Consider the following 27,446-nt stretch of genomic DNA (forward strand, 5'->3'; position numbering starts at 1 on the left):
AGTTTTCCGGAGATGACGCATGCATGCGGAAGTGCCGCCAAATCCGTAGTACTGGCTACCGGTACTGTTTTCATAACATGTACGGGCATGAACGTTTGAGACGTCAGACAGTTGAGCATTTTGAATTTGAGTTGACATTTGGGTAAAAAGGTAAGTTTCGGCATTAATGTTGTTTATCGGATCTAGCTAGAAAAGGTAACATTGCCGCCATAATACTTGGATAACGGCATCTTAAAGGGCTATTGTCAACTAGCTTTAAAAAAGAGTTGAGGTCGTAATAAATTGGACCTGCCTCAAAACAAACAAGTGTTTTTACCATTAAGGATCCATTCTCCAGGATGGAAAATGGGGTTGATTACTCCAAAGGAGAGGGCTTCCTTTCTAGGATGGCCCTCAATGACAACAAGGCTGGTATGGAGGGTCTTGACAGAGACAAGATCAACAAGATCATCATGGAGTCATCCAAGGTAACGTTAGACAATACCAGCTCCAATAGACATACCATACCAATAATCCTCCATACATGAGAATCAATAATGTGAAGTCCAGTTTCTCTGGCTGTATCTAGCCTTGTGTGAAAGTCCCATATCCCCAGCGTAATGACATACAGTCCTAAAATAGATGTGCTATTGTTTTCATTATAGCTTTGCTAGAGAATCTATAACTCTTTCTTGTCCTTGTCGTTTTTCTGCAGGGATCTAGGTTTTATGAGAATGAGATGAAGAGAGAGCAGCAGGTGAACCAGCGCATTGAGAAAATGATGCTACAAAAGGCACAGATCACAGAACAACAGTTAAAGAAAGCACAGGCTGAAGTAAGAAAGACATGTGGATTTAATTGGATGAAGTTGGCATCAGTTTCCTTTTTTCAGAGGTCAATCAAAAACAAATGCCGACAAATGTGATGTGCTATTGAACATAAAAAAGCTACATCATAAAATCTGCCTTCATAGGTAGACAGGATGGCCACCGAGCTGGAGAGAAGACGTGATCTCAGCCGTGTGATTGTACATGTGGACATGGATGCTTTCTACGCTGCTGTGGAGATAAGAGACTGTCCTGAGCTGAAGGACAAGCCCATGGCTGTAGGATCCATGAGCATGCTGGTGGGGTAAACATTTTCTGGGAAATGGACACAACATGTGACAGTAACTTCTTAGATAACTAAATAGTAGAGGGTATGCCCACATAACACTTAAACGCAAAGAAGACATGGTAGAAATGAAAGAAAAGTAATATGGTTTTAGTATTGATAACATTTTGTGCTTGTATTCATGCTTTTAATAATGTTTTGTAAGTTGTCCTGGAGCGTCTTGAAAGGCTCAACCCATTACATTTATTAATATTATTATAATTATTATTGCTATTATTATAGAAAAACGTATGTGCCTTACTGGTCACTTTCTGTGATACAATTAATCCTAAACCCTTTATTCACATTTTTTGCAAATTATCACAAATGTGCAGGATGTTTAAAAAAATGTATCACACGATTCTCACGGTAGAATACAATGCAGCCAGCAATACCACATATTCTCAAATTACAGTGTAGGAGGAACTCTTCATAAGCCTTTTATCTATAACTAAATACTTCAAATTAAAATTCATTGCACTGTACATTACTGTCAGTTTATAAATAATGGATATTTGAACCAAAGACGATGTAATATGTATGGTTTCAAGACAAATTCAAGATGTCTTATTTCGACCTCACCCTTTTGTCTTTCAGTCCACGTCTAACTACCATGCCAGGAAGTACGGTGTCCGAGCTGCCATGCCTGGCTTCATTGCAAAGAAACTCTGCCCCAACTTAGTTATTGTTCCAACCAACTTTGTTAAATACAGAGCTGTAAGTGCTGAGGTAAGAGTGATGGCCAGATACACACACACACACACACACACACACACACACACACACACACACAGAGCAATGCAGCCGTTGTGTCGCTACTTGCTTAAACTAACGGTTGCTCATGCATTTGTGTCTTTCTGTTAGGTCCGGGAGATTTTTGCAGAGTATGACCCTCATTTCCAGCCAATGAGCCTGGATGAAGCCTATCTGGATTTTACAGACCACCTGGAACAGAGGCAGAGCTGGCCAGAATCCTCGCGGACACATCGCTTCCGCGCCAGCAGCGCCGCTACAGGCAGGACTTAATTATACAGAAATGTAGTATGATTGTACGGTGTGGTGTGTTGTGTAGTTTTTTTTGTAACTGCAACTGTTGCCACATTTACTGTAGACACGACAAAATGACAGGAAACATTTCTGTTAATTGATCAAAGTTTCATACGATAGAAATACATCAGATTTTGGTGTGAAGTCCTGTCTTTTCTGTAAAGGTGGAGAGCAGCCCAAGCTTCCCCAGGAGGCAGTGCCAGAGGAGAAAGACCTCTCTCCGGTCCTGTTTGACGACAGCCCGAGCTCCTCTCCTGTCAGAGGTGTCAGAGGTGCTGGTGGTGAGTTCCAGGTGTTTGGGACGTCTGTTGAGGAGGCTGTGAGAGAGATGCGCTTCCGCATTGAGCAGAAGACCATGCTGACTGCCAGTGCAGGTGAGCGGAAAAACATTCTGACGTGATTTAAAAAAAAAATACTATTTCTTTTATCAGTCTTGCTATTGGTAAAAGTTTTGCTTTTATTTAAGTTTCACAGGAGAATTATAACAGTCATAGAACATAGAGTTTCACTTTTCTGGCATCTTTGTTTTCCACCCTCTCCCTACTGAATAAGAAATATGAGGGGACAGACAACTAATTTATTCTTCGCAATAACACTCCGCTCAATAATAATAATATGAATTAATAATAATAATTTCCTGCACATTTTTTTTAGAATTATGATCAAGATCATGTGTTTGTTTTGCCAGCCAGCCATTCATTTACAAACACAATATTCAATTCTGCTATCCACTCTTCTAGGAATTGCTCCAAACACGATGCTTGCCAAGGTGTGCAGTGACAAGAACAAGCCCAACGGCCAGTACAGACTCCTCTCCACTAGAGAGGCCGTCATGGACTTCGTCCTGAGTCTCCCAGTTCGCAAAGTACGGCACACATTGCTCAAACTACAACATAACATAAACAGAGAGTCTCGTCGTGTTGTTAGTGAATAATTATGTAATGATATAAGAAGGTGATCATGTGTTTTTGTATTATTAAAGGCTGACAGATTGGGTGTAATGTAACTAATGATCTATATAAAATCTATATCTATAGTTAAAGAGTAAAAGTGTGTTTGTGTATCCTTTCAGGTTTCTGGCATAGGGAAGGTGAGTGAGAAGATGCTAAATGCTCTGGGCATCAGTAGCTGTTCTCATCTTGGCCAGCAGATGGCGTTGCTGTCGTTGTTGTTCTCGGAGACAGCCTGGCATCATCTCATGCAGGTTTCCCTGGGTCTGGGCTCTACATGTATACCTAGGTACTTCACGGCATGTTTAATAAAACTCAACACAACTGATTTTAAAAAATAAAACAGTCCAGTTCAGAGAGAGGTGATAATCCTCGCTGTCTTTGCTTTTAAACAGACATGAAGAAAGAAAAAGCATGAGTACAGAAAGGTATAAGGCATTATTGGACACTGACACGGCTGAATTGATTTTTTTTTTGTGTGTCCATCCTCTTAACTCTCCCTTATTTCCTCTCTGTCCCATTCTTTCTGACACTATAGGACATTTAAAGAACTGAGTAAAGTTGAGGACCAGTTGTCTTTATGCAGGGAGCTCTGTGAAGACTTAGCAGAAGACATGAAGAAAGAAGGTCTAAAGGTAGTGAACGAGGGTTGCTTTATTTATTTTGCAACATGAACATACGCCTGTGCATATCTTATGGACAAGGCTACCTGTCCTAGTTACATCAACCACATACAAGGTTACACTTTATGTTCATATATTGTTTTAATTTATACCTGCTAAGACCTTTCTTGAAGGAGTATTGCCTTAACACTCTATGTGACAGTATGAGCAAAGAGAAGCGAAACAAAGCAATAACTGTACTAACTATACAGAAATTGACGCCACAAAAATAAATGAAGACAAAGAGTCAAAAAAGAAATACTGTCTTATTCCTGGCCTCCCTACAGTCACCCAAACTCCATACATAATCTCATACAATTACCTCAACCTTTTCATTCCTTTTTGGAATCGATAGAGAAAGGTCTGGATGGCTTGGCATGACCATCACCCCCCTCCCTGGGTCCTGATGTGGCCCTGATAGCCGGAGGAAATGGAGGGCCATTAAGGAGACAGCAGGGGCTACTATCAGCCTTGGAAATGTCTCCCTGGGAGATGATCACATTATTATAAAAGCGCTTTGTGGCGTGTTACCCACAGAATGCTTTCTGATGAATCAATCAGTGATGTGACAGATTACACAGATTTCCATCTCTCGTCTATTTATGGCCCTTTCACACAGTATCATTGATTACGCTAATGATTAAGATATTGATAGACAACAGACAGAATGACCTTTCCATCATATGAATCCAACTTTGTATTTTCTTTATTTTCCTAAAGGGTAAAACAGTAACACTGAAGCTGAAGAACGTGAACTTTGAGGTGAAAACCAGGGCGCTGACGCTGACGTATGCTGTTGCCACAGTGGATGAGATCTTTGCGGTTGCTAGGGACCTACTGAAAATGGAAATCGACAATGAAAGCCCCAAGCCACTCAGATTGAGGCTCATGGGTAATTAGATATAGCAATATAACTTACATATCAATTAATATGACTATCTTGAAATAAATCTAAATGATCTGTGACACACTGCATGTGGAAATAATAACCCAGTTGGCATTCATTTTGAAGTTTTCTCCCCCGATAATTTGTTTTTGTGCTCGTAGGTGTTAGAATCTCCGCCTTTGTCAGTTTGGATGATAAAAAACCCCTGCAGAGGAGCATCATTGGCTTTCTCCAGCCAGGCAAAGCAGACTCTAGTGGCTCTTCCCAAGGAATTAATCAAAAGCTTGATAAAGCACATCTCCCCAATCACTCCTTCCAAACTGGGCCCCTTGCTTGTGTTGCCCTGGCACAGAACTGCCGGAGACAAGAGGAAGTTCCCTGGGGGAGTAAGCAGAGGGTGTTAGAGGGGGGCCAACCTGATGATCAGCCCAAACAGTCTTTCTTCCAAAGGGCTCACGCCAAGAGACTGCAACTCCAGGCAGCGAATGCAAGCGTACAAGAAGAAGGACTTGGGGAGAATGCTTTTATGATTACTTTCACAGACACTTGTGCTCAAAAGGGTGTAGAATCATCAACAAAAGCGAACAAGAGTAACTGTACAGCATCAGATCTCTCACAAAAGGACTTTGTCCCCCCCGTAGAGGCCCATGCATCAACATCAGGCTGTGGCGCGGCAGTGTCGGAGAGCCTCACCTGTCCGGTGTGTTTTAGCCACGTGGAGACAACTGATTTGAATGTCTTCAACAGACACATAGACCAGTGTCTCAGTGATGCCTCTACAAAGACAAACCAATTCTCAGTTTCTGACACAGAGTCAGATCTGGACCTAGAGAATCATCAGAAAGAATGTGAAGAGGGAGAGTCCAACGGAGTTGATCCTCAGGAAGACCAACGCAGCTCGGAAAACAATTCTCTTCAAACGGTTTTGTTGATCAATGGTGACAACAAAACGGCGACCTTGAGCCCGCCTCAGTCACGTAATGATACAGGCCCCATCCTCATCTGCCCAGTATGTCAGCTGTCCCAGGATAGTGATGACCTCACTATCTTCAACCACCACGTTGACCTTTGTCTGAACCAGGAGGTCCTACATGAGCTGGGCGGGCAGACATTGTCTCCCATAAACCCACCTTCTGTTATAAATAGCAAGGCCTTAGGTGAGTGTGTATACCGAATGAGGTTGTTCAACACTTCTACACTAAACAGGAACCACATTCTGTGCACTTTCTTATTAATTATCTTATTTTATTTGTCACATGAAAATAGTATGAGATACTATTTCAGTACAGTGTTCTCATTTAGGATCCCGGTGGCCTGAGGGTAGAAGCTCCTCCTGGGCCTCAGTGCTGGCCTGGTGTATCTGCTACCTTCTTCCCAACCTCAACAGGGAGAATAGGTTGCTTCCCTGGTGGATTTGAGCTTTAGTCATTCTCCATCGCCTGGTCGAAATATTGTTTAGTGAGGGTAGGGCACCGCCTTTTGTGTGTTCAACCGAACAAGCAACACTCCGCAGATCCTGCAGTCCTATTTGGTTCTGTTTCTGTACCCGGCAGTGATGTTACCCGTCAGGATGCTTTTGCTGATGCAGGAGTAGAAATTCCACTGTATTTAAGGGGACACGCAAAATGTCCTCAGGCCTCCTATGTGAAACAGTCTCTGCCTTGCCTTTCTCACCACTGAGTCAGTACGCAGCGCCCAGGTCAGACCCTTGGGGATATGGACACCAATGTACTTGAAGTTGTCCACCCTCTCCACTGAGGACCTGTTGATATGAATTCTATTAGTCGTGGTAGAATTCATGAGTGGTTGTTTCATCATTTGGGCCACTTGGGGGCAGCAGAAACCAGATGTGAACATAACATTGACATATCATTACTTTTAATTTGTGTAGAACTTGTTATCAGACAGCAAATTTAATTTAATTTATTTCTGTGTTTTGGTGTTTACCAACTCCTGAGATAAATATCTGTCTCCTTAGCTGCTACATGCTCCACTATGTTTACCAGCTAGTCACAAATCTGCTGTTTGGTTCTGGGTAGTTAGTGTAGAGTGGGTTTTTAGAGCTTTTTAGCTGAAAAAACAACACAATGAGAGCGGTGAGAGGGAACCAAAGAGCTGCATATACATTGTTATAAAATACCAATTATAGCTGTTTTTTATTTTATACTTTTAATTTAGTTCCTTGTGTTCTTTGGGCTTCCGGGTATGTCAGTGTTTCCAGCATGGATCTAAAGTCTGAGAATATATCTATCACTTCTGATGACGGATACAATCCTGTTAGTAACGCCTATAAACTGTGGCTGTATGACATGTTTGGAGTTAACAGAAGGAATGTCTATTTCGGAAGAAGTGGCCGATGACCTTGTTATTTACCAAAAGTAACATAGTGTGAAATGTTTGAATCGACTCCTACAGAAAAAAGACATCTCATTTCATCCCATGGGGGCTCCCTTTACCCTGGTCTTGGAAACTTCAAAATCACTTTCTCACGAATTTATTTCCTACAATGAACTGCACCTCGGTTTCCTTTTAAACAAGCCTGCCTCAGAAATTGCACTCTTTATATCCTTGAGGAGGCACTGCAATTGTCTGCCTCCCTCGGTGGATGTCATTTTCTTTGGTCTGAGTAGGTTATTTCTATCTATGTTCATTAGTGTCCGTTTCTGTCCGCAGACAGAAGCCGTCTCCTGCCAAAGCAAGCAAGTAAAGGCAAAACCAAAAGGTGAAACTCCTTGATTACAGATTGTTGCACAACATTTTGACAGGTTATCACTCCATATTCCATTTACTGCAGGTAATTTTATAACAAGGGATGTTTTTTTAATGACTTTCAGACGGGACTCGCCTTCCTCTCCTCCTTCTAAGAAGGCTAAAGGCCCTCGCAACACCATTGACAAGTTCTTCAGGTGATGAAGAATGTCTATCCTCATTTAGAGGAACTGAGAAAGATTTCTTCAGGAATTAAACACCTCCTCTCCTATTCCACAGGTTTTTAATGCACAAAAAGCCATATTCAAGTATCCGTAATTAAGCACGCTGATATAAGAAGCTAAGGATTTGCAATAATATGTGTTATTTGGTTTTTATGAGCCTTACACTAGACAAGAAACTAAAGATGACAAAAGACAAATTCTGTTTTAAATCTAGCAAATGAATGGGTATATGAATGCCAGTGTGTCATTGGATCATAAGGGTATTTATTACATGCTGAGGAGGCACTGTTTTTTTAAAAATATCTTCATCAAGTTGTTCTATTCAGTAATTCTATTTATTGTTTTCCAAAATACAGTACTGTATACGTTTAATAATGAAGATAAGAGAATCTATCTATCGTGTAAATCAAAGTTGAAATAAATTATTATTCTGCTGAATTTTCACTTGATGACATATTTACAATAAATTACAATCCATTCTATATTAAACTGAACTATACTAAAAAAGCAATGGCTTACTGAAAAAACACATCATTGGATCAAAGTGAGTTCATGACTGAAGTGCTGCTGGTTTAAGTTCTGAATCAGATTAGAAAAGCTCCAGCAGGTGCACTGTGGGAATGTGAACATTGCTCCTAAATAACATGTGTAACTGGTTAAACTTCCCTGGACAAACATGTGCAAACTGCCTAGAGCCTTATGTTAATATTTTGTAAATATTGGACTGTGTTCACAGAAATTGGAGTTAAAAGCGCTTTGTATAACATATGTAAGCCATTATATAGTCATGCCACATACTAGTCATGTACAGGTGGATTATGACTTGTTTAATATTAGCAGTGTCTAAGGGTGTGAGCAAGTAAAGTAAACACGGACCAGCCCTCCAGCATTAAGAAAATAGGAGTATGCTTCTACTTGAAGACTTGCTGTTGTGTATTTGAAGACAGCAACTACATGAAACTGGATACAATAGGATTTTCTCATCATCTGTTGGATCAGTTTCCTCAGGTCTTGCTTTCAGTAGCACATATTGGATGGTTAAATTACACCAAGCCTGTCTTGGTCACACAAAGAGATAATTTAAAGAGCCTCCCGATGGAGAGAAAAGCTTTGGCTTTCAGGGCGATGATCAAGAAGCATCGTCCTAACACTGAAAATTTGGACCCTCGAAAATGGATGAGACAGGAGACTGTGAGGGGCTTTGCTGACTTCATAAGGAACAAGGACTCCGACAAAGAAACAGACAACAGCTTTGACAACAAAGAGATGTGTGAGTATGCAAGTACAACAACATGTGTGGAATACATAAAAGACTGGCTTTACAGAATATAACAATGATAGATTATGGCGCAAATGGTAACATTTCTCTTGTTCAGGACTGTGCCCTTAAATTGGTGTAAGCTGGAGTTAATCATTAGTTATTCACTGTAGTGGAGTGACTGTAAGCTCGCCTTCTTTATAGGAAACAATATATTTGCACAAGGCTGAAACCAAGGCGATCTCCTCCAAAGCACACAAAACAGATGCACACTCAATTCAGTCGACCTTACACAAATGTTCCTGCTGAGGTTTTGACTTAAATGTCACTTCCAATTTCTTACAAATTACGTCACTGTGTATTAAGCCTAGTACATGCTGTTATGTTTATTAAATAATATAAGTAAGAAGCCATTAAGCTTTCCTGTCTGCTGTGTTGTGCAGTGTTGGATGCAGAGAAGCAGTTTATGGAAGCAGCTAAGAGCAATGATGTGGAGACTATGAAGACTCTTGGGAGAGGGTTGAATGCCAATGCAAAGAATGTGGTGGGTGTAAATGGACAAACCTGTCTGCATCTCAGTACACTGCATCGTATACCACACAACTTGTCTGGAAGGCTAGTCATTTCTGGTATTTTGTAATAACCTTTATTGAATGCAATATATTAATGAAATTGTTTGCCTCAGGATAACAGAACTGCCCTTCACTATGCAGTAGCTGGCAAAAACAAGGAAGCTGTGCAGCTTCTTCTGCAGCGGAGGGTCAAGGTGGACCAAAAAGACAAGGTGAGAGGGCTTTGCAATGTTCTGCATCTGAAAACTTGCCACTGACAATAGCTTATGTGATATTCTGATGTAATCACGACTTCCTGTCTTGCGTTCTGTGTCTGACAGTACGGCGTGGCACCCATTCATTTGGCTGCCTGGTTTGGCAGCTTGGAGATCCTGAAATTATTAGTGCAGGCTGGGGCTGAACAGAAGGTTGAAAACACGGTAAAGAAGCAAGACGACTTTTGTTCTACGGTTTCTCAGTAACTGACAAAGAAAAATATCCAGAAGTTGGTCCATTTGTCTTTTTATTTTGTGCAACATTTAAAACATAAGAAAGGAGCTGGATTTAGAAGCAAACATGTATGCATGTCTTGTTACAAACCTCAGCCCAGATGCTTATTTTTTTTATTTCCTAATTCAACTCAAGACACATTTCTTCTAATGCACACTGCTTGATAAAACATTAACTTGCTTATTTCCACCTCAGGAAGGACTGAACATCATGCACTGTGCTGCGATTAACAACCACACTGAAATAATAGAGTATATTATGAATGACCTGCAGATGAAAGAACTAGACAAAGATGACCAGGTATCTACTTTACAATACTTTTTAATCAAATAAATCAGCTGCATAATTAACTTTCTGAGCAAGTTATTTTGGACCACCAAAGTACATGCAGAAAATGGTTGTTTGTACCTCAATTACTACATTTCAGTCAGGACACCGGCCATTTGCATTGGCAGCAGAGCATGGGTGTGTTGAAATGATGGATTTGCTGACCGTGCCATACAACATGGACACCATGAAGCCCAACAAGGTATGTGTGGACTTTAATTGTTTTTCGTTTGTGTGCTAGTCACGCTCACGTCTGCGTGCACATTTGTGTGTTACACCTGCAATGAAGCTCAACACTCTTTGATGCCAGTTGTTTGCCTCCCTCCCTTCTGCCAGCGCGGGGAAACGCCCCTGCACTTAGCCGCCAGGAACGGCCACTTGGACGCCGTCCAATCGCTGCTGCAGAGCTTCGATACTCGGGATGAAGTCAATATGGTAGACAATCAGTGTAAACATCCTCTCTATCATGGTCTGGTATGAGACAGTGTGTGCTCAGTGGCTAATCCATAGCTTGTTGGTGGCTCCACTTTGGATTAATTAAGATGTATCAGTATAAAACATGTACTATTATATAACAAAGCAAACTGTGTTCTGGCTTGAATTTGAGCTCTTAGTAAATTATATTTGATAAGATTTACTTGGTGCTTCAGGTCAAAAATTATTGTTAAAATATCATCAGAATTACCTGTTATTGATGAATTTAAATGTTTAAAAGACTAAACCAGTATCAAATACTGTTTGGCTTACGTTACTGATGCCCATCCAAGTTCTTTCAGGTGGATTTGTAGTTTGTAAAAGGCCTGGAACCACTATTAAAGTTTTGAACATAGTACCATTTTAAATGTTTGGCTTCTGTTGTGGGAAACTAGCATCACTGCAGTTGTTTTTTGTCTGTGTTGCAGGATGGCGAGACAGCTCTGTACCAGGCTGCAGAAAACGGTCAGGAAGAATGTGTCCTGGCCCTGCTGGAGGCTGGCTGCGACCCCAACATTCTTACAACGGTACAATAGGCCACTATACTGACTTTGCTTACTGACTGGTACTTTGCTTAAGAGCACATTGGCACTGCCCAGGAAGTGAACTGAGCCCTCTCCAGTTACCAGTCTAGATAAAATGCATTATAACGCATTCCTGTGTAATATATTTTGTGGTTAATCCTATAGGTTTCATCAAAGTTTACATGGTAAATATGTTTTTTTGTACTAGTAGTAGGCCTTCAGCTAAACCTCCCTCTCTCATAGGCCAAATGCAGTGCTCTCCATCCAGTTGCAGAAAAAGGAGACGCCGCTCTTGTCCAACTCCTCTTAGATCACAAAGCCTATACGGACTTCCAGAATCAGGTAAGCAAACACAAGCTAGGTAGCAGCAGGACACTCTCTCAGTAAAGGTTTTTAGCAACACAGATTACGTACGTATTTCAGCTGTGCTGCTGTCACTCGGCCTGGATGCACATGATTGTGATTTTACATATTGTCTCCTAACAATTCCTTTTTTTGGGTTCATGTTGTGTAACAGGATATTTTTGCTCTCAGCACCTAGAGGCTCCTATCCACCTGGCAGTTAAGAACAGTCACATCCCGGTCATCCATTCTCTACTGAAGGCTGGCTGCAACATCAATGTCACCGATAAGGTATGATGTCCCTAGTAACACAGCAACAACAGATGTCAGTCAAACTATAAGAAAAAAAATAGTGAAAATATTTTCTGCGTTATGTTGTCCTGTCCTATGGCGTGAACTGTTAGAGGTCCCAGACTGCAATCCATCTTGCTGCAGAGCTGGCTAGAATAGACGTTGTGGAAATGCTTCTTAAAGCTGGGCTGGATCTGACACTCAGGGACAGGGTAAGAGTTTTCACAAATTGTTAGCGCTAATGTTGTGGAATTGCCGTGTATAGTGTAAATGATGCTCTTGTACACACTTTTTTCAAGACCAAACTCTGATAGTTCGGCCATTCAAAAGGCAAAATAAATATATAAGATTAATTGAATCCATGACAGTAGCATGATTTATTGAAATGGTGAGACAAATTGGATTCTAGATCTGATAGCTTCCAGTTGTGATTAAAGTTTGTGTATTTTTTCCGTACATGTTGGATTCGGAGCAGCAGGGTAAGACGGCTCTGGGTGTGGCAGTCAGAGCAGACGAGGTGATTATTGTGGACATGATTATCAAAGCAGAAAGATACTACGCCTGGAGGAAGGTGAGGGATGGGCAAATGATACTTTCTAACTTTCACCATTTTCCTGTGTGCTACAATACATTCTTAAGGCCTTGAAATCAATAATTACATTCATCACAAATGATTTATTTCTTAATGTCAAAATCTAGATTAGTTCAATCCCCTCTAAAATGACTCACAGCCCTGAAGCATTTGACAGCCAATTTACCATCAATTTAATTAAAGTTATGCCGGATTCCTTTCCCCTCTTGATTTGAATTTTTTTTTTAACTCTGGCATTCATCTTGTTAATCACGTGTGTGTGTGTGTGTGTGTTTCCAATAATCTCTTTCCCATGCGCCTTTGCTCTCTGAGGCTTGTGGCTTTTATCAATCTGCTGACATAACTTAATTGCCCTTTCAGGCCAACACAGAACCTAATGAGAGTGTTCACAGCGAGTACGCGCTAACATTTAAACTTGACCACCGCTATGAGAGCAAGCAGCTCCGCTCCATGGCCTGGCACCTGGCGTACAAGCTCCTGAAATCAGCAGACTGGAAAAGACTTGCAGAACACTGGGGCTTCACTAAGGAACAAGTGTCGGCCATCGAGGAGCAGTGGACAGGTGCCACAACTCACACAAACTGGCAACATTTGGCAACTCTCTGAACTACTATAACATAAGATTCTTGTAGCCAAAACTCTACATATTAAAATCCCTGAATTCATGAAGAAAATTTGGCAGTGAAAAGATCATCCTTGGACAACTATTTTTTTTCAGACTTGCTAATTTCTTTTTTTCTATTTTTTTATCCTGCAATGCACAGAGGAGATCTTTAGTTTATTTTGTTTACAAGTGACGTTGTGTTCCTGGCTGTACAGTGCTCTGTGTTTGTCTACAGGTCAGCACAGCTATCAAGAGCATGGGAACAGGATGCTGCTGATCTGGCTCCACGGGGAGGAGTTGGCTCAGAAGAGCCCTGCTAAAGAACTCTACGAGGGCCTCATTCTCACAGGGAACAGGAAAGCTGCAGGTGCGTTCAGTATTTATTAAAAAAAAAATCTAAACAAACATACGGAGAATTCTATACACACATAGCTGTGCTGCCAGCGGAAGTGCCAAACTCGTAGAGCAGAACATATTAATTTGTCTTACAGATAAGATTCGGACGGAGGCAGAGAGTTCCAGCAGTAAGAGCTGCAGCATTTCATGAGGATGAACACTGCAACACATGGATATGAAAAACCTCGATGTTTACATCTTTTTTCAACTACTGATCTCTAAAGAAAGTTACCAGTAAAATGTTTTTTCATTTTTTTTTATTAAATAAAAGTGTGTCAGATCATTACGGCTTTTGTTTAATAAAGCAAACAATCTGTTATGTTGAACAGTCGGTGTCATTAAAAAAACATCAATAAAAAGTATACATACAGTCTCCCCTGTGCATAATTTATAGTAAAACATTTAGATAGAAATAAATGTCCATTTTGCAATTCTAAACTCTGTCCAGCTGGTTTTAATTAAAAACATTTACATGTGCAGTTCTAAACACCTGTGTCTGTATAGAAAAATAATATTGCTTAAGAAATCGTGCACATTCCAAAATGTCCTCATTGAGGACAAATAATAAACTATCTACAATCACGAGAGTAGGCTGAAAAAAATCTAACGTTCACTTCAAATACAGAAAACAAAGGCAAATTCACTCTAAGATATCAAAGTAAAATGGACTTAAAACCAACACCATGGCAACTAAGATTATTGCAAAGGATGTGTTCAATTTGATATCTAGACTAAGTGAGCAACACTTCCTGTGTGAGTTATGTATGAGTGGTCAGTCAACTACTTTGATGGAGTGTACTTGGCATGTGCTGGTGTGTGTTCTGGAGGAGCTTCTGCCTCCGGTGGAGCTTTGGCCCGGCTGGGAGGGGCGGGGAAACTTAGAAGCCATCGCCTGACCGATGGTGAGCTAAAAGAATGAATGATAAACAAAAGAAAATGTTCATTGGTATTTTTTTTTTTTAATTCACATACAGGTATAAACATGATAACACATATGCAATATTTGCACAAGACTAGTATTTGCAGGAGACCTCATGGGATTAATAAATGAACCCCCTCCCACGTCTGCGTTTCATATCAGTATTTTACTTGAATTTACTGAAATTATTCCCAACATATGATGTCAAGGCTCTGCCAAACTGTCATTTCTGATTGCCAATGCAGCAATAAAACCCCAAATCACAGAGATGCTGATTTTCCTCGGACTAATGTTATCACAAAACCTTTGTATTTGGCAAAATATGGTATGGTATGGCAATCCGACAAATTACAGAACTGGCAGATTTGCATGGGATTGAGATTATAGACAACCTCCGCAAATATTACAAATCACTAGATGTCCCCAGGTAATACTACTTCCGTGTGAATAAGGCAATAGATAGTAATACAAACCTGCGTAACAGGATGATGGCGTTCAACTATCACAGAGCTCATGGGTGGAGCGACACCCATCACCTGGAGGTTGCTGCGGGCAGCTTTACCAACGTCAGTACGTGCACTGATGCGAGCTGTTACAGTCTTTGAGGGTCTTTGTTGACTAGCTGTGATGACACGACTGCTCACCTGAAACAACAAATATTATTACATTGTGTATACATATGATAACTGTAGTAGAGACGTATTTTGTACTAAACTTGAGTCATTCTGTGTTGTTGGTCACCATTTTGATAACCATTTATTCGATACATCAATACACATACACCAGAGTCAATAGATCAGTGTGTCAAATGCTAACCTGTTTGTGGGAAATTGCAGTGCCCCCAAGTGGCAGTGAGCTGTGCACCACTGAAGTAGGAGGGATCATTCCTGCCCTGGACACCGGGGCACCAGAGCCCGCCTGAGGAAAAAGAGCATCAGGGGAACAGGACCAGAAGTGGGATTTTAGAGGAAGTGACTCATAGTGTGAAAATAGGAATTACTGAAGCAAATGTGAGACTACTGTAGAACACTTCTGTTTTAGGGGCATCTACACGAGAATGGTTGAGTGTGAAGCCAGATTTTGCAGCAAAATTAATTTACAACAAATAAAAATTCTAAATTAAAAAAGAAAAGATTATGCAAATCAACTTGCAAATTCAAATTGAGAGACTTTTTATATATCTGAAAGACTGATGTGTTATTGAGATGGCAATAACTATTGTTTGTAAAAAAATGTATGTTTTTAATTGTCAGTGTCTCACCATATCCTCTACTTCACTGTGGGAAGGGTCTGGGCTCTCAAAGTGGACTGGGCTGAACTGTGTGGAAGAGATGGGATATGGTTGAACTTGAGCCAAGGTAGCAGAGCCAGGGTCACCCTGGGGAGGCAGATTATCTATAGAAAGAAACAAAAAATAAAGACAGTCATTTCAGTGTTTGGTAAAGGTTTCTAAGGGCTACTGAGGGCTTTAACAGGTAATCTTTTGAGTGCCACATCAAGTTTATAACCTGTGCAAAGGACCCCTCAGTTAGCACTCAGCACATTCATGGACTCATCACCCTATTAGATAACCAAGTGAATGATTTCAAGAAAGGGAAAAGAACCCCCTTCACTCCACTCATTCATAAATCTACACAATTGTCAAAAGCGCACAGCTGAACTCTAGTGGAAATTGGTGTTCAGTTCTTTTCTGTAAGTATGAGTCTTGACAGCAGTGTTAAATCAATACAGCACAGAGGCAAAGCTAGGAGTGTCTTTAGGCTTTGTTGAAGTCTATTTATGTACAGTATGTTATGGGGCTTATGATGAATGGCAAGTTTTAATGTGCTACTTGTTTAAAAAGATGTGCGATCATTCCTGTACAGACCATGCTGATCATGAACTGGATGGTGCTCCGGCCGTCCCTCTGTAGTGTGGAACATGCCGAGAGCCTCCATGTTGAGAGCACACACGCCCCTCATGAAGGCTTTCTTCATAGATTCTTCATAGCGCTCGCGCTCAAGTCGCAGTCTTTGAATCTCTGTCTGTGCTCTTTCTATTGCCTCACAGTGCTGCGGAGACAGGTAACAGAAGAAAGAAAGGATGTATTTATCAGATTATATACATGAAAGACTGAATAGTATATAATCTTCTCTGTTTTCCCTAATTAACCTTTGATTTCTTACTTTTCTTTACATGACTCAGCTCTGTAAATGTACAATACATCATACTGACTACTGTGCTGTGGTGCCTGTGGTAAAACACATCAACGAGGTAAAGTCAATTATGAATTGAATGCAGAATCACCATACATACTGTATTAAATGCAGGTCCTTCATTCCCTTATTTACCTCTGCCAGCTTGGCCTCATACTCTGTAGACAGGCGGGTGCAGACCTCTTCAGCTCTTGCACGGCAAGCCTGCTCCACCTTGACCTTCCAGTGTTTCTGGATCAGAGACTGCCATCCCGACCACACCTTCTTCTTCAGCTGCAAATTGTAGTGCTGCTGTGCTACCTGAGCAGCATGAGCCTAGCAGGGAACCGCAAGACCATGAAAACATTCACAAGGAAATGATTACACCCTTAATTCATTCTTGTTAAGTGCTTTTTCTTGTATGGTGCACGTTCTGTGTCAGGGTTCAGACAAAAATATGAGTCATTCACTCTATTTTTCAAAACAAATGGCATAAACATCTTTTTTGTAGGCGTAAAAACAGGGCACTTGCTAGTTTGATAAGCTGTATGGTACAAAAAAAAAGACTGTTCATCAGTGCAATAACAAAATTTCACATATGTAAATTTTGTAAGGGGGGATGTTTGTGTAAAAATGTTCAGTGTGCAGTGACTTAGTGATGCATGGGTCGGTAACTCATGCAGAGTTATTATTTGCATAAACTATTTAACTGCACTGACAGTAATCAAGCAATGATAAAATTCATTCACTTTCAGTAATGGTACAGTAAATTCTTAAAAAAATATACATACAGCAAAAAAAAAAAGAACAAAAAAAACCCCTGATCTAAGCCGTGAACTGATGATTCAAAGACGATCATAAGATGTTAATGTGATGCTCAGCTGACCACCACACACACATTACTTGAATATCGTCTGTACAAAAACAGCGAATCAAAATGGATTAGCCCCACCATGACAAATATTTCATCCTACTTTCAGCTTCTGTATCATATTCATGCACAGCAGGAGTAGTTTTTTTTTCTTTCTTCCTTTCTGTGCCAGGTTAAGCAATCTTTTCAGTTATTTTTCACAGGTCATAAAACATAAAATTTCAAAAATATTTAAAAAAAGGTTTTGTTGACTAAACTAGTAAGCATCTGCATTTTCTCAGTGCGTGTGCGAGTATGCGTTGTGCAAATGGGAGAGTTGAACGTTTTAAAGGAAGACAATACAGCAAACACTGATGCTGTGAAAAGGATAATGTCAATATGTTCCTTGCATTAAAAAGACTATGAAACTTATTCTAAATCTCTCCATCCATACAAAAGAAGGTGAAGGCACCCATGCTCATTGTAAATAGATTAGAATAAATAGATAGAACTGTGGGAAACACCACAGTGTATTCAGTGTACCTCTTCTTTGGCAGCAGCGTGCTGGAGTCTCCAGTGGGTGAAGGCCCTCATTTGTTCAAGCTTTTCTTTTTGTCTATCCAGCACCTGGCTCAGGTTCACAATCACCTGAGGGAGGACATGTCACGTAAAAAGCTTGTCTAAAAAGCAGACAAAGTTGTTACTTGTATTTTTCTTTCAAGTTCTATTTGTACGTAAAGATGAGAGAGAGAATGTGCATGGGAGCATTCCCAAGAGATACAGAGCTGATAGCTTAGACATGGATTAAACCCAACCAGTCCTACACTGAAATTTCACGCCAATGGAAATCACTGGGAATTCAATCTCAGTCTCGTACTTAATCCATGTCCAACCAACCAGCACATTATGCATGGGAGAAAGCAAATAATTAAACATGAAGTCACCTCATCTTTTCTCTGGTTGGAAGTCTCATAGGTGTGGAGCAGCCCCTTCAGGCTGTCTAACTCTGACCTCAGGCCAGCTGTCTGGGCTGCACACCTCTCCCTCTCTTTTTGAATCTCCAGCTTGTGTTGCTCCATGAAGGCCAGCTTCCACTTCCTGAGCTCAGTCAGCACATTTGTCTAATTAGGGAATGGGGGTGGGACAGTCACAGTGCTTTAGTACATATTGGCATCTGTACACATTTCTTCAGTAAATTTTGAATTAGATGGACAGGTGTGCCACATGCAGCCTCCCTAACACCCTAATGCAGAGGTATAGTGTGAATTTGGCTTTAGAGGTAAATGTGATCTCAGCTACATTTCTACAGGTCAAACATAACAAACACCCACACATGTGAACAAAACACATGTTTTCTCAAAACAACAGCGGCAGTAGTTCTACCAGTCAAGATAGAGCTGCACAATTAATCGAGTTTTAATCACGATCACAATTTTGACTTCTCGCGATCAAATTTGCGTGATCAAGTGATTTTTTAAATGCGGCATTTCATAGAACGCTCCGTTTTTTGTTTGCAAAGACAATCTCCCGCTCCATAAACCACTGTCTGATCATGTGCCATTCAGAGTTGTTCCCTGCACCGCGCAGCTTAGTTTCTAGATGTAGACAGTCACAGAGGACAGAGTAATGTGAGGAAAACTCAACAGATAGCAGTCGGTTACCAGTTTACTAGTAAACACAACCTTTTGTCCCATCTGTGTTGTTTTTCAGACAACAGCAGTGAACAGTGCTAGTCGGTGCTAGTTAGTGTCTGTTAGCTCACAGGGCTCTAGGGCGCAAGTAATATTTTTCCGGTAGAACGCACCGCCACACAACGGCGCCGGTCCAAACTTCTGACATTTGTCCACAGTTTTAATTGTTATTAACACAGCTATATAGTGTTAAGCATGAGACGAAAACCTGTATTTGTACCAGTGTTTCCGCTGGTAACTCTGCTATTGTGGCCGCCACAGCGAAAAACATCAAAGAAGTTATTGAACGCAACTAACTTCAGTTGGTAGAGGAATAGCGTGTGAGACGGAGCAGCTGGACCTGCAAGAGATGTGACCCATGGCCAGAATATCATAGTTCCTAAAAAAATGCAGCGCAGTGACAATACAGACATTTCATACACACAACGTGTGCAACTCCACTGACCCTAGCTCTTTTAATCCGTTATGAAGGAGCTTTCTCAGAGATACGTTTAAAAAAACAAACAATAATAATTAAAAAAAAAATCCTACGCTATTTATTTGTTTAGGTTAAAATCAACAAATAATCGTGATAATTATTCGTGATCACAATATTGATCAAAATAATCATGATTATCATTTTTGCCACAATTGTGCAGCCCTAAGTCAAGGGAACTAAAAGTGTCTCTCCCTCTTCCCGTTCTTCTACAACTGTACAGTCCAAGGCTCTCCCTTTTCCTAGGCCAAACTCTTTCATCAGCACTGCTGAGCAGGTGCTTGGTGGTCATCTGCCCTCCATGAATGAGCTGTACAACATTAGCAGAAAAGGGCAGGAAGGACAACCACGTGCTGGCACTCACCTCCTCTAGAAACATTCCATTGGGAGACACAATTAAAAAGGTCACTGGTTCCACAAAGAGAAGGGCTGTCATCCTATTCAATAAGCCTTCCTGAGACACTACATTCCCTTAAATAATTAATTAATGAATCCTCTGTTGACATTGTACCACCTATTTTTACAACTCATTAAACATTTTTTTTGCATTCTCATTTGAATTTATCAAAAATAAAACCCGCCAGCGTGCGCCTCTTTTTCTGCAAACAGCTTAAACACACCGCTTCTACTATTATTACATTTCAGAGCCCTATATATAGCGATACAACATTTTATTTGGTCAGCTCTCAAGCAGGCAGCAAATAGGAGCCATTAAATTGATTGATTGTAGAAGGACAGCTCTACAGCACAAGGAAGCAGACTAACCTTCAAGTTGTTGCTCCACGTGTCCAGAATGTTCCCCATCTTGCTTATGTTCTCCTCTGATATAAACATCTCTGTCACAGTGGACTCGAAGGTGTGTGGGCCGTCTGGCCTAGACCTCTCAGACACTGTCCGTAACCTGTCTGAGGGAGGGTTGGAGAACACTGACGCCCTGCTAGATGACCGACCTGCCATCTCCTCAGCTGGAAGGAAAAGAAAAAAGAAACACAAAACACCAAATTTGAAAACGTTGCGGCTCTGTGTCCTCTGTATTTTAATCTTATTTTCTATCAAAAGAAATTATTATACTATTATATATATAATTCAATTTACCATGAGAGGCTCCTGAGCGTGCGGAGGGCTCAACAAGTAAGGGAGAGACCTGTGATCTCACATTACTGTTAGAATGCCTTCCATCTTTATCTTCAGTGTAAGTACCTGACAGAAGACAAGGAAATCAGAGTCACAATGGTAAACAGATAAAAAGGAATGTTGCTTGAATACATTTTCATGTAGAATAAGTCAGTAAAAATAAGAGGGACATTTTCCTTTTATTTTTTAACAAAAAGACAAGACAGAAACAGGTGATGGCGAGAATGTTGAATAAGTTAACTATAGCTCCTTGTCCAGGAATGCATTTATGTCAATATCTTAATTAAATCCTGCAGGGGGATGAGAAAGCCTGCACTCTAAAGAGCAGTACGGGCAGAGATCCAAGAGGTCATTACCAATCTGTCGTCTGCTTTCTACATCCCTGTGCACTATTCCATGACAGTTAAAGCACTAAACCTCCAATGAGAGCTCCAGCTGAAGCTGGAGCTGGCGGGGGCTGATGGACTGTTTAAGATATGGGTATTGTGGGGGAAAGAGATTGAGGGTACAATCTGACAGATTTATATCATGTGTATCTTGACTAGACTGGTTAACAAGCTAAAAATATGAGGCTGAAAAACATACACTACATTTTTTTTCCCCATGTTGTGATGCCATATACTTCTGATAACTGATTATTTGATGTGGGCAGTGTCTGGGAGGGTTCAAGTGGTGTTTCTGTCACAAAGGCTTAGCAAAATGTGTTCTGCATACAAAAAGAACCCAAGACACCTGCAGGGCATTGAGATTTTGTGTCATCTTTTCTTTGGGAAGGCCGACCCTCTGAAGACAGATGTGAGGTGCCCAGCCGCTGCAAGTGAGAACTGGTGAGTCTGTCAAGCTTAGGGGTGACCACAGCATAGCGGAGGAGCTCCTCGTACTCATCCTGTTAACATAAACAATCATAAAGAACACAGTTAGCTTAAGGTTCTACTGATCTATCTTTTCTTTTTTACAATCTGTGATTGATGTTCATAGTTTCTGACTTTCATAGCAATTGTTCCTATTGATTATGACAAAATGTTAATCGTCATTGTCAATTTCGGGACAGAAGGGCACAAAGACAGAGGCCATGTTCAGCCCTGACAAAATGTAGCAACACGTTGTATTTTTTGTTTTTTAAAGTGAAACGGGGGTGCGTTTAACACCCTGTTGTGTGTGCAAGCGCTCTGTCTTTGAACACACAATAAATTCAAATATTGGTTGACATATTTCGTGTGTTTACCTTTTTTTAACTTACAAAAAAGTGATGTAATACATTTGGATTATTGATTGAAATGTGTTGCTTGCCCTAACCAACTTCACTATGAAGATGTGCTACACATTGGTGTTGTGTTCCCAGATCTGAGTCACTCCCATACAGACACACAGAATGTGTTTTTCTTTAATCACCTGAAGCTCAGAGGAGACAGAGCTGCCTGCATCAGAGTCCTTGGGCAGAACAGGACTGGTCGGATCCTCTTCGTCTGAGGACATCTAAAAAAAAAGAAAGCGCATACACACATATATATATATATATAGTTAGTGTAAGGACACACTACCAGCAATGTCAGGCCACTTGTATGACTCATTGTCGTACGTTAAACCTAGTTTATACTGAATACTTTATATAGCTATGTTTGTGTCTGTGCACACAGGAACAAATGGTAATGTTCATCAATATTCCATACAACAGACTTACTGTTGCACATGGTAGTTAGCACCAACTGTTACTGTACACACAGGACATGCAGGATTAAACTGGTTAAACAACATCGAGATTATAATGAAGAAACTGAATGAAAATACAAAAAAAATTCAAAATAACACTAAACATTTCTGTTCCCATAACTAAACATAACCTAAACTAGCTACATTTTACAACATATGAAGATATTTAACAGGCAAATTGTAACGTTAATGTTAGCTGACGCTAGTTAATCACACTTACCCTTACACCCAAGGCGATTATAACATATCGCTTCTTTCTCTACAGTTACTGCAAGTCACGCCGTTTCTGGCCAACTGGCATAAATTATTTCTCCAACGTAAGTTAACATATTGTGTATAAACCATAGGTAAAGAAACACGCTTCCTTTTTGGCTGCAAAGCTGAACACAACAACTCGTTAACGTTAGCGTTAGTGCTATTTTAAAGTCTTTAGGGGTAACTTTTAATCATAACTATGAGATAACATACCGACACAGAGAATAGACGGGCTTTCTGAAATATTTACCTGTTTTATATTATGAACGGTACCACACTTTTCTGTTTCCGTCAGTTAGAAAAAGCTTGCTTTGCCGTTTCAAACTGACTGACTCTTAAACAACAGACTCTATGATTGGCTACTGTTTCCACAGCCTCTTGCCAAATTGTTTCTGATTGGGTAAAATGTTTCCGTGGTAACGGTAAGCGGAACAACGCGGCGTTCACAAGCGGCGCCTGCCCTCTATGCGCCTGTCTATGCGACCATATCCATGTTCTCTTAATACATCCATGTTCCATGTGCCCACTACACCACAAAAAACAAGCTACGCCCATAGACTGTAAAATCTTATTCTATTTTTTGCCCCTGTGATGTAGACCAACACAGATCATTTGCTTTTATGAGTCCTAGGAGGACTTTATAGTAATATTGACACACACAGTCCACGTAGCTATATTCTCTAAATTCCACATTACTTTACACGTCAAGACTTATGCTTAAAAAACTGTTTTTGATGATGATGATTATGACCAATATGCATCAATATATCTAAGGGTACATTGTTGGTTTATCTTTTGATAATCTCATGAGAATAAACAATGGGACATTTGCAACAAATCATTTCAGGCAAATCTTCAGTTAGTTGGGCCCATTTAGGGAACACACATGGTTTGTGTTAGACCTGCAGTCTGGCATGCTGCACAGAGATTAGCTAATTCAAACTGTCACAAGGAAGCAAGCTTACCTCTCTGAAGAGGGTGTAAGTCCATGGGGAGTACCACCACCCTGTGAACCTCCCTGTGGGCATTTCTCGGTTGTACACTTCAGGCAAACAAAGAGGATCCAATGGTTCACAAACTTAATTACAGCAATGCCTCAACCCCCTGAAGACCAGTGCTTAACAGTATTAAGACACATATGTGGGATAGGCCCGACGGCTTGGCAGTCCTGGGCTGGGACAGACTCTGGAGACCAGAGAGACATATGTTCACTCTCAGCTGTGGCAGGGCTGCAAGCAGTAATGTTGGACTGGAGCCTCCTCACCACCTGGCTGATTGCTGGAGTAAATATGGAGTATAAAAGCATGGTTAAGACATTGGTATCAGTGCAGTTATCTCCCCAAAGAATATGCTTTAAAAGCTGGTCAGCTGACCACAAAGTGTTGAGGTCTGAACGTTTCTATCTGCTATTTTGACATGTACTGTAAATATCATATTAAAATAAACAAAATGATAATTTAAGACCTGGCACAGACTCCCCTCAGCAAATACAGACACTTTTTTTTATTACATGTCTTGACAGTTGACGCAAGCTATGAATTTGAACCAGAATCGTGAGGCACAGAGGATAATCCTTGCTGCTCTGTGGGGAGTGGAGGTTTCCTGTTGAATGACAGGAAGCTGTAGCTCCCACAGATTACTTATTTCCATTTCAGAGCGGATGATTCACATGTTTTGAAAGGTTTTTGGTGATGTATTCATCTTTTTTTTTTAGGGGATTTTATTGTCGTTGCAATTTTCCTTGTTAGGTTCTCTGCTCTTTCATTGCACCATTGATGATAAACTGCAAATTTCCAATGATTGTCTGCTTTTATTAAGTCATTATAAAAAGGACTGGTAAGGTACAGACAACTGTAGGGTGTGTATGTTTGTATGTCTGTATATGTCTAACTGGCAGCTCTTCAATGGCACAATCCATAAAAGCCAATTGTTAATTGGGTATCAGCCACTTCTTGTGTGACATAGGATGTATCAAACTGTTTGTTTGAGCTGTTAATTGCATTCTTTTAATTGGGAGATTAAATGAAGTTACATTCAATTGAATTACTATCAAGTATGTGAAATCCATATTCTCTTAATTTATTACAAATCCCTTGCAATCAAAGGGCTGCATCAGCTGTTACGTTGGCCCACATATTGACCCCTTAGAGTACATCCATGGAAAAAATAATAAAGAATGGCTTTAAACTGAGTTTAAGATACAGACAGATGATGGAGACAGACCTCCATTTAATCTTTATCCACTCTGTATGATGTTTTCTCTTTATTGCAGATACAGATAATAAGCTATTGTTGATAATGGTTAGATTACTGCCTCAAACCCTTTTTTTTATCCCTTTTGTAAATTTCACCTTCCTTTCAGCAAATCAAATGCACCTGTGCTTGTGTGTCGAAATGGGATTCAGCTCATATTTTTCTCTCATAGCCTGTTCAATCTGTTCCAGGACAGTAATCACAATCCATTTGACTTTCTTCCCCCTGGTATTTTAGCTCAGTTACGTTAGACTATACTGGACCTCGCAATGGTAGACAGAACAGAAATTAGGAAATAACGTTCTGCGCTTTCACAAGTTGACTTTGTTAAGAAACTTTTTCTTACATTACTTTTACATTTTTTACACTGTAATTTGACAACAAAATAGCATCAAGTCCTACTTTATGGTTTTAATGTTTTGTGTATGTGCTATTTCATCTTTTGCACTCCAGTTGTGAAACTAGATTACAAACATGGTGTAAAATTGTTTCTGCCCTTGATCGATTTTGAGTCAGACGTATCTACAGACAGCCATAACTCCTGAAGACAACAACTAATGTGCTGTCATCAATCGTGATGTTACCAACCCATTTTTCTCACATACGAGACAATGATGACCTCTCACTGAACACAATGTTGCTAGAACTCATCTTGATGTTATTCATAGCTGCCTGCTGTTTTCAAATTAGTTTTCATTACATTTTGATGGACCAGGACTTCCCCCTTGGGCCACTCTAATCCATCATGTCTCTATCAGTGACACTAGTGTCCTTTTGTTTTGCTTCCAGAAGGCTTGGGTACCAAATATGCCAGCACTTGTAAATACATCATGGCCGCATTGTTTGTACTCAGATAAGGTAGTTTATCCAGCCAGATGAGAGACAACAAGTCTGCATAATTTATGACATTATTACATATCCATAAAGTATGTTACATGCTGACTCTAGCGTGAAGTCGTCAGCCATATGACTGCAGAGGAGCAGTGGAGGCTGAGAGGAAAGATGGAGACTAAATCAGTTAGCCTGAGCTTCTATCTCCACAAGGCAAAAACAATTACCATCAGAGTCCACATCCGTTTCTTATAATCTGGATGACGATTAGCAGCAGACAGTTGTTCCAGTCTACCTCCACCTCTCTAGTCATTTCTTAAGGAAAGCTGGTACTGCAGGTACTACATCCCTTTTAGCACTCGGAGCAGTAGGATACATATTTAAAAAAGGACATTAAAATCTATGTGGAACGAGCAAAATGCAGTAAAAGGCAAAGGTAAAAAGGTACTGAAAAACATGAGCATGTTTCTTGCTTGTGTACATGCATATGTGAATAAGAGAAGAGTCTCACAAGAAAAGGGAGAAAGAAAGCATTGGCATTCGCAATTGACTCTTTGTGTGTGTGTGTGTGTGTGTGTGTGTGTGTGTGAGAGGGTCATTCTACTGTCCCGTACATTAAGCTAAGTGCTCCTCAGCTCTCCAACAGTAGTAAATGGAGTCTAATATGGCTTGAGGGGGGTTTGTCTTCCAACTCTGAATCTAAACCAAAGAGTGTCCCAAGCCCTAGGTCACTGCTTCTGTGAATCATCAAATTCAGAGGATAAAGATAGATGCCTTTCTTTTGGTTTATGTGTGTGTGTGTGTGTGGGCCCTTGCACACTTTTGTGTTGTGTGTGTCTTTGTGCACACTGTATGCATCATTTACAATCCTATTGAGTGTGCTTTGTGGTGAGTACGATGCACAACTAGTGTCAAAGCCATGTCTCTGTGTTTAAACTCAGTAAGCAAATGTACAACCAGGCTGCACCATTCACTGCATGTCCTACATGTTAAGTATTTTAACATGAAGCTATTGAGATTTTTTTTTTTTTAAATGAGAATAAAGAATCAGATGAATGAAGTATAGTACATCAAAGGGCTTACTGGTAGTCATCTCTGCAGTGGACCGAGTCTCACTGGTAGCGCTGGTACAGTTTGCAGGCAAATGATGTGAATACTGAAAGGCTGGGTGACCCTGTGCTTGCATCAGACTGTCATCCCCTTTTTTTCTCCCTCACATTCTTCAGGAACCACTTTCAGGTTTCAGAGGCGTTAGGATCTGACATAGCAGGCACATAGACAGTTACTGTCTCACATTTCATCTAAAGTGCCTACTAATCTCTTTGAGCCTGTGTTGGGTTATGCGATTATAATAACAGGATTGAGTAATATTTGTGGTGTGTTCCTGAATATTGTTGCTCCCTTTCTGGTCATTATTTTTGGGCATAGAAAGAATGAAAGTGTTCATTTTGATAAACTGCATCTGATTCAAGGGTTGTTCTCACTGCGCAGTTTACTTTATTCACAAATTAAACTCACTGGAGTGAAAATGAAAAACAAAATACTTTACATGAGCAAAAAAACCTGTAGGCATACTACCAGAACTGTGAATGTGAACTGCAAAATGTGATCTGCAAGCTGTAATAAGAAGAAAATACTCAAGATTACATATATATATATGCACACAGCATTCACAT

General features: G+C 40.4%; 3 protein-coding genes across 5 annotated transcripts; 2 read left to right on the forward strand and 1 right to left on the reverse strand.

Annotated features, from left to right (window-relative positions):
- Nucleotides 1–4: 4 nt before the first annotated feature.
- On the forward strand, nt 5–8,053 carry polk (polymerase (DNA directed) kappa). The gene is made up of 14 exons (XM_034872506.1): nt 5–467; nt 695–814; nt 953–1,105; nt 1,729–1,860; nt 1,996–2,146; nt 2,343–2,552; nt 2,919–3,043; nt 3,251–3,417; nt 3,524–3,556; nt 3,667–3,763; nt 4,511–4,682; nt 4,838–5,833; nt 7,350–7,398; nt 7,511–8,053. Exons 1-14 carry the CDS (start codon nt 339–341, stop codon nt 7,584–7,586), a joined length of 2,610 nt encoding a protein of 869 aa, XP_034728397.1. The 5' UTR covers nt 5–338; the 3' UTR covers nt 7,587–8,053.
- Nucleotides 8,054–8,379: 326 nt separating this feature from the next.
- ankdd1b (ankyrin repeat and death domain containing 1B) lies at nt 8,380–13,965 on the forward strand. The gene is made up of 15 exons (XM_034872533.1): nt 8,380–8,879; nt 9,311–9,411; nt 9,553–9,651; nt 9,760–9,858; nt 10,124–10,228; nt 10,356–10,457; nt 10,592–10,690; nt 11,158–11,256; nt 11,497–11,595; nt 11,788–11,886; nt 12,000–12,098; nt 12,362–12,457; nt 12,839–13,040; nt 13,318–13,449; nt 13,574–13,965. Exons 1-15 carry the CDS (start codon nt 8,564–8,566, stop codon nt 13,627–13,629), a joined length of 1,803 nt encoding a protein of 600 aa, XP_034728424.1. The 5' UTR covers nt 8,380–8,563; the 3' UTR covers nt 13,630–13,965.
- Nucleotides 13,474–23,166, reverse strand: poc5 (POC5 centriolar protein homolog (Chlamydomonas)). 3 transcript variants are annotated; one of them, XM_034872534.1, is made up of 13 exons: nt 22,937–23,166; nt 22,114–22,197; nt 21,454–21,607; nt 20,683–20,787; nt 20,353–20,552; nt 18,366–18,542; nt 17,965–18,069; nt 16,728–16,907; nt 16,265–16,448; nt 15,659–15,792; nt 15,214–15,315; nt 14,871–15,041; nt 13,474–14,385 (listed from the first exon to the last, which is right to left on the reverse strand). In XM_034872534.1, the coding sequence occupies exons 2-13, from the start codon at nt 22,195–22,197 to the stop codon at nt 14,251–14,253; spliced, it is 1,731 nt and encodes a 576-aa protein (XP_034728425.1). In that variant the 5' UTR covers nt 22,937–23,166; the 3' UTR covers nt 13,474–14,250. The 3 variants fall into 3 exon arrangements, with proteins under 3 accessions (XP_034728425.1, XP_034728426.1, XP_034728427.1); XM_034872535.1 differs by lacking the exon at nt 22,937–23,166 and adding an exon at nt 22,900–22,918; XM_034872536.1 differs by lacking the exon at nt 20,683–20,787.
- Nucleotides 23,167–27,446: the final 4,280 nt, after the last annotated feature.

Source organism: Etheostoma cragini, chromosome 5, assembly GCF_013103735.1.
Source record: "Etheostoma cragini isolate CJK2018 chromosome 5, CSU_Ecrag_1.0, whole genome shotgun sequence".
Lineage (NCBI taxonomy): Eukaryota > Metazoa > Chordata > Actinopteri > Perciformes > Percidae > Etheostoma > Etheostoma cragini.

Coding starts and splice junctions, on each gene's coding strand:
- ankdd1b (XM_034872533.1), top strand. CDS start 8,564: ATGAAACTGGATACAATAGGATTTTCTCATCATCTGTTGGATCAGTTT. Junction 11,257..11,496: donor ACCCCAACATTCTTACAACG/GTACAATAGGCC, acceptor CCTCTCTCATAG/GCCAAATGCAGTGCTCTCCA. Junction 11,596..11,787: donor ATACGGACTTCCAGAATCAG/GTAAGCAAACAC, acceptor TTTTGCTCTCAG/CACCTAGAGGCTCCTATCCA.
- polk (XM_034872506.1), top strand. CDS start 339: ATGGAAAATGGGGTTGATTACTCCAAAGGAGAGGGCTTCCTTTCTAGG. Junction 3,418..3,523: donor GGCTCTACATGTATACCTAG/GTACTTCACGGC, acceptor GCTTTTAAACAG/ACATGAAGAAAGAAAAAGCA. Junction 3,764..4,510: donor TGAAGAAAGAAGGTCTAAAG/GTAGTGAACGAG, acceptor ATTTTCCTAAAG/GGTAAAACAGTAACACTGAA.
- poc5 (XM_034872534.1), bottom strand. CDS start 22,197: ATGTCCTCAGACGAAGAGGATCCGACCAGTCCTGTTCTGCCCAAGGAC. Junction 18,543..20,352: donor CGTGGAGCAACAACTTGAAG/GTTAGTCTGCTT, acceptor TTCCCTAATTAG/ACAAATGTGCTGACTGAGCT. Junction 16,449..16,727: donor ATGAGGCCAAGCTGGCAGAG/GTAAATAAGGGA, acceptor CTGTCTCCGCAG/CACTGTGAGGCAATAGAAAG.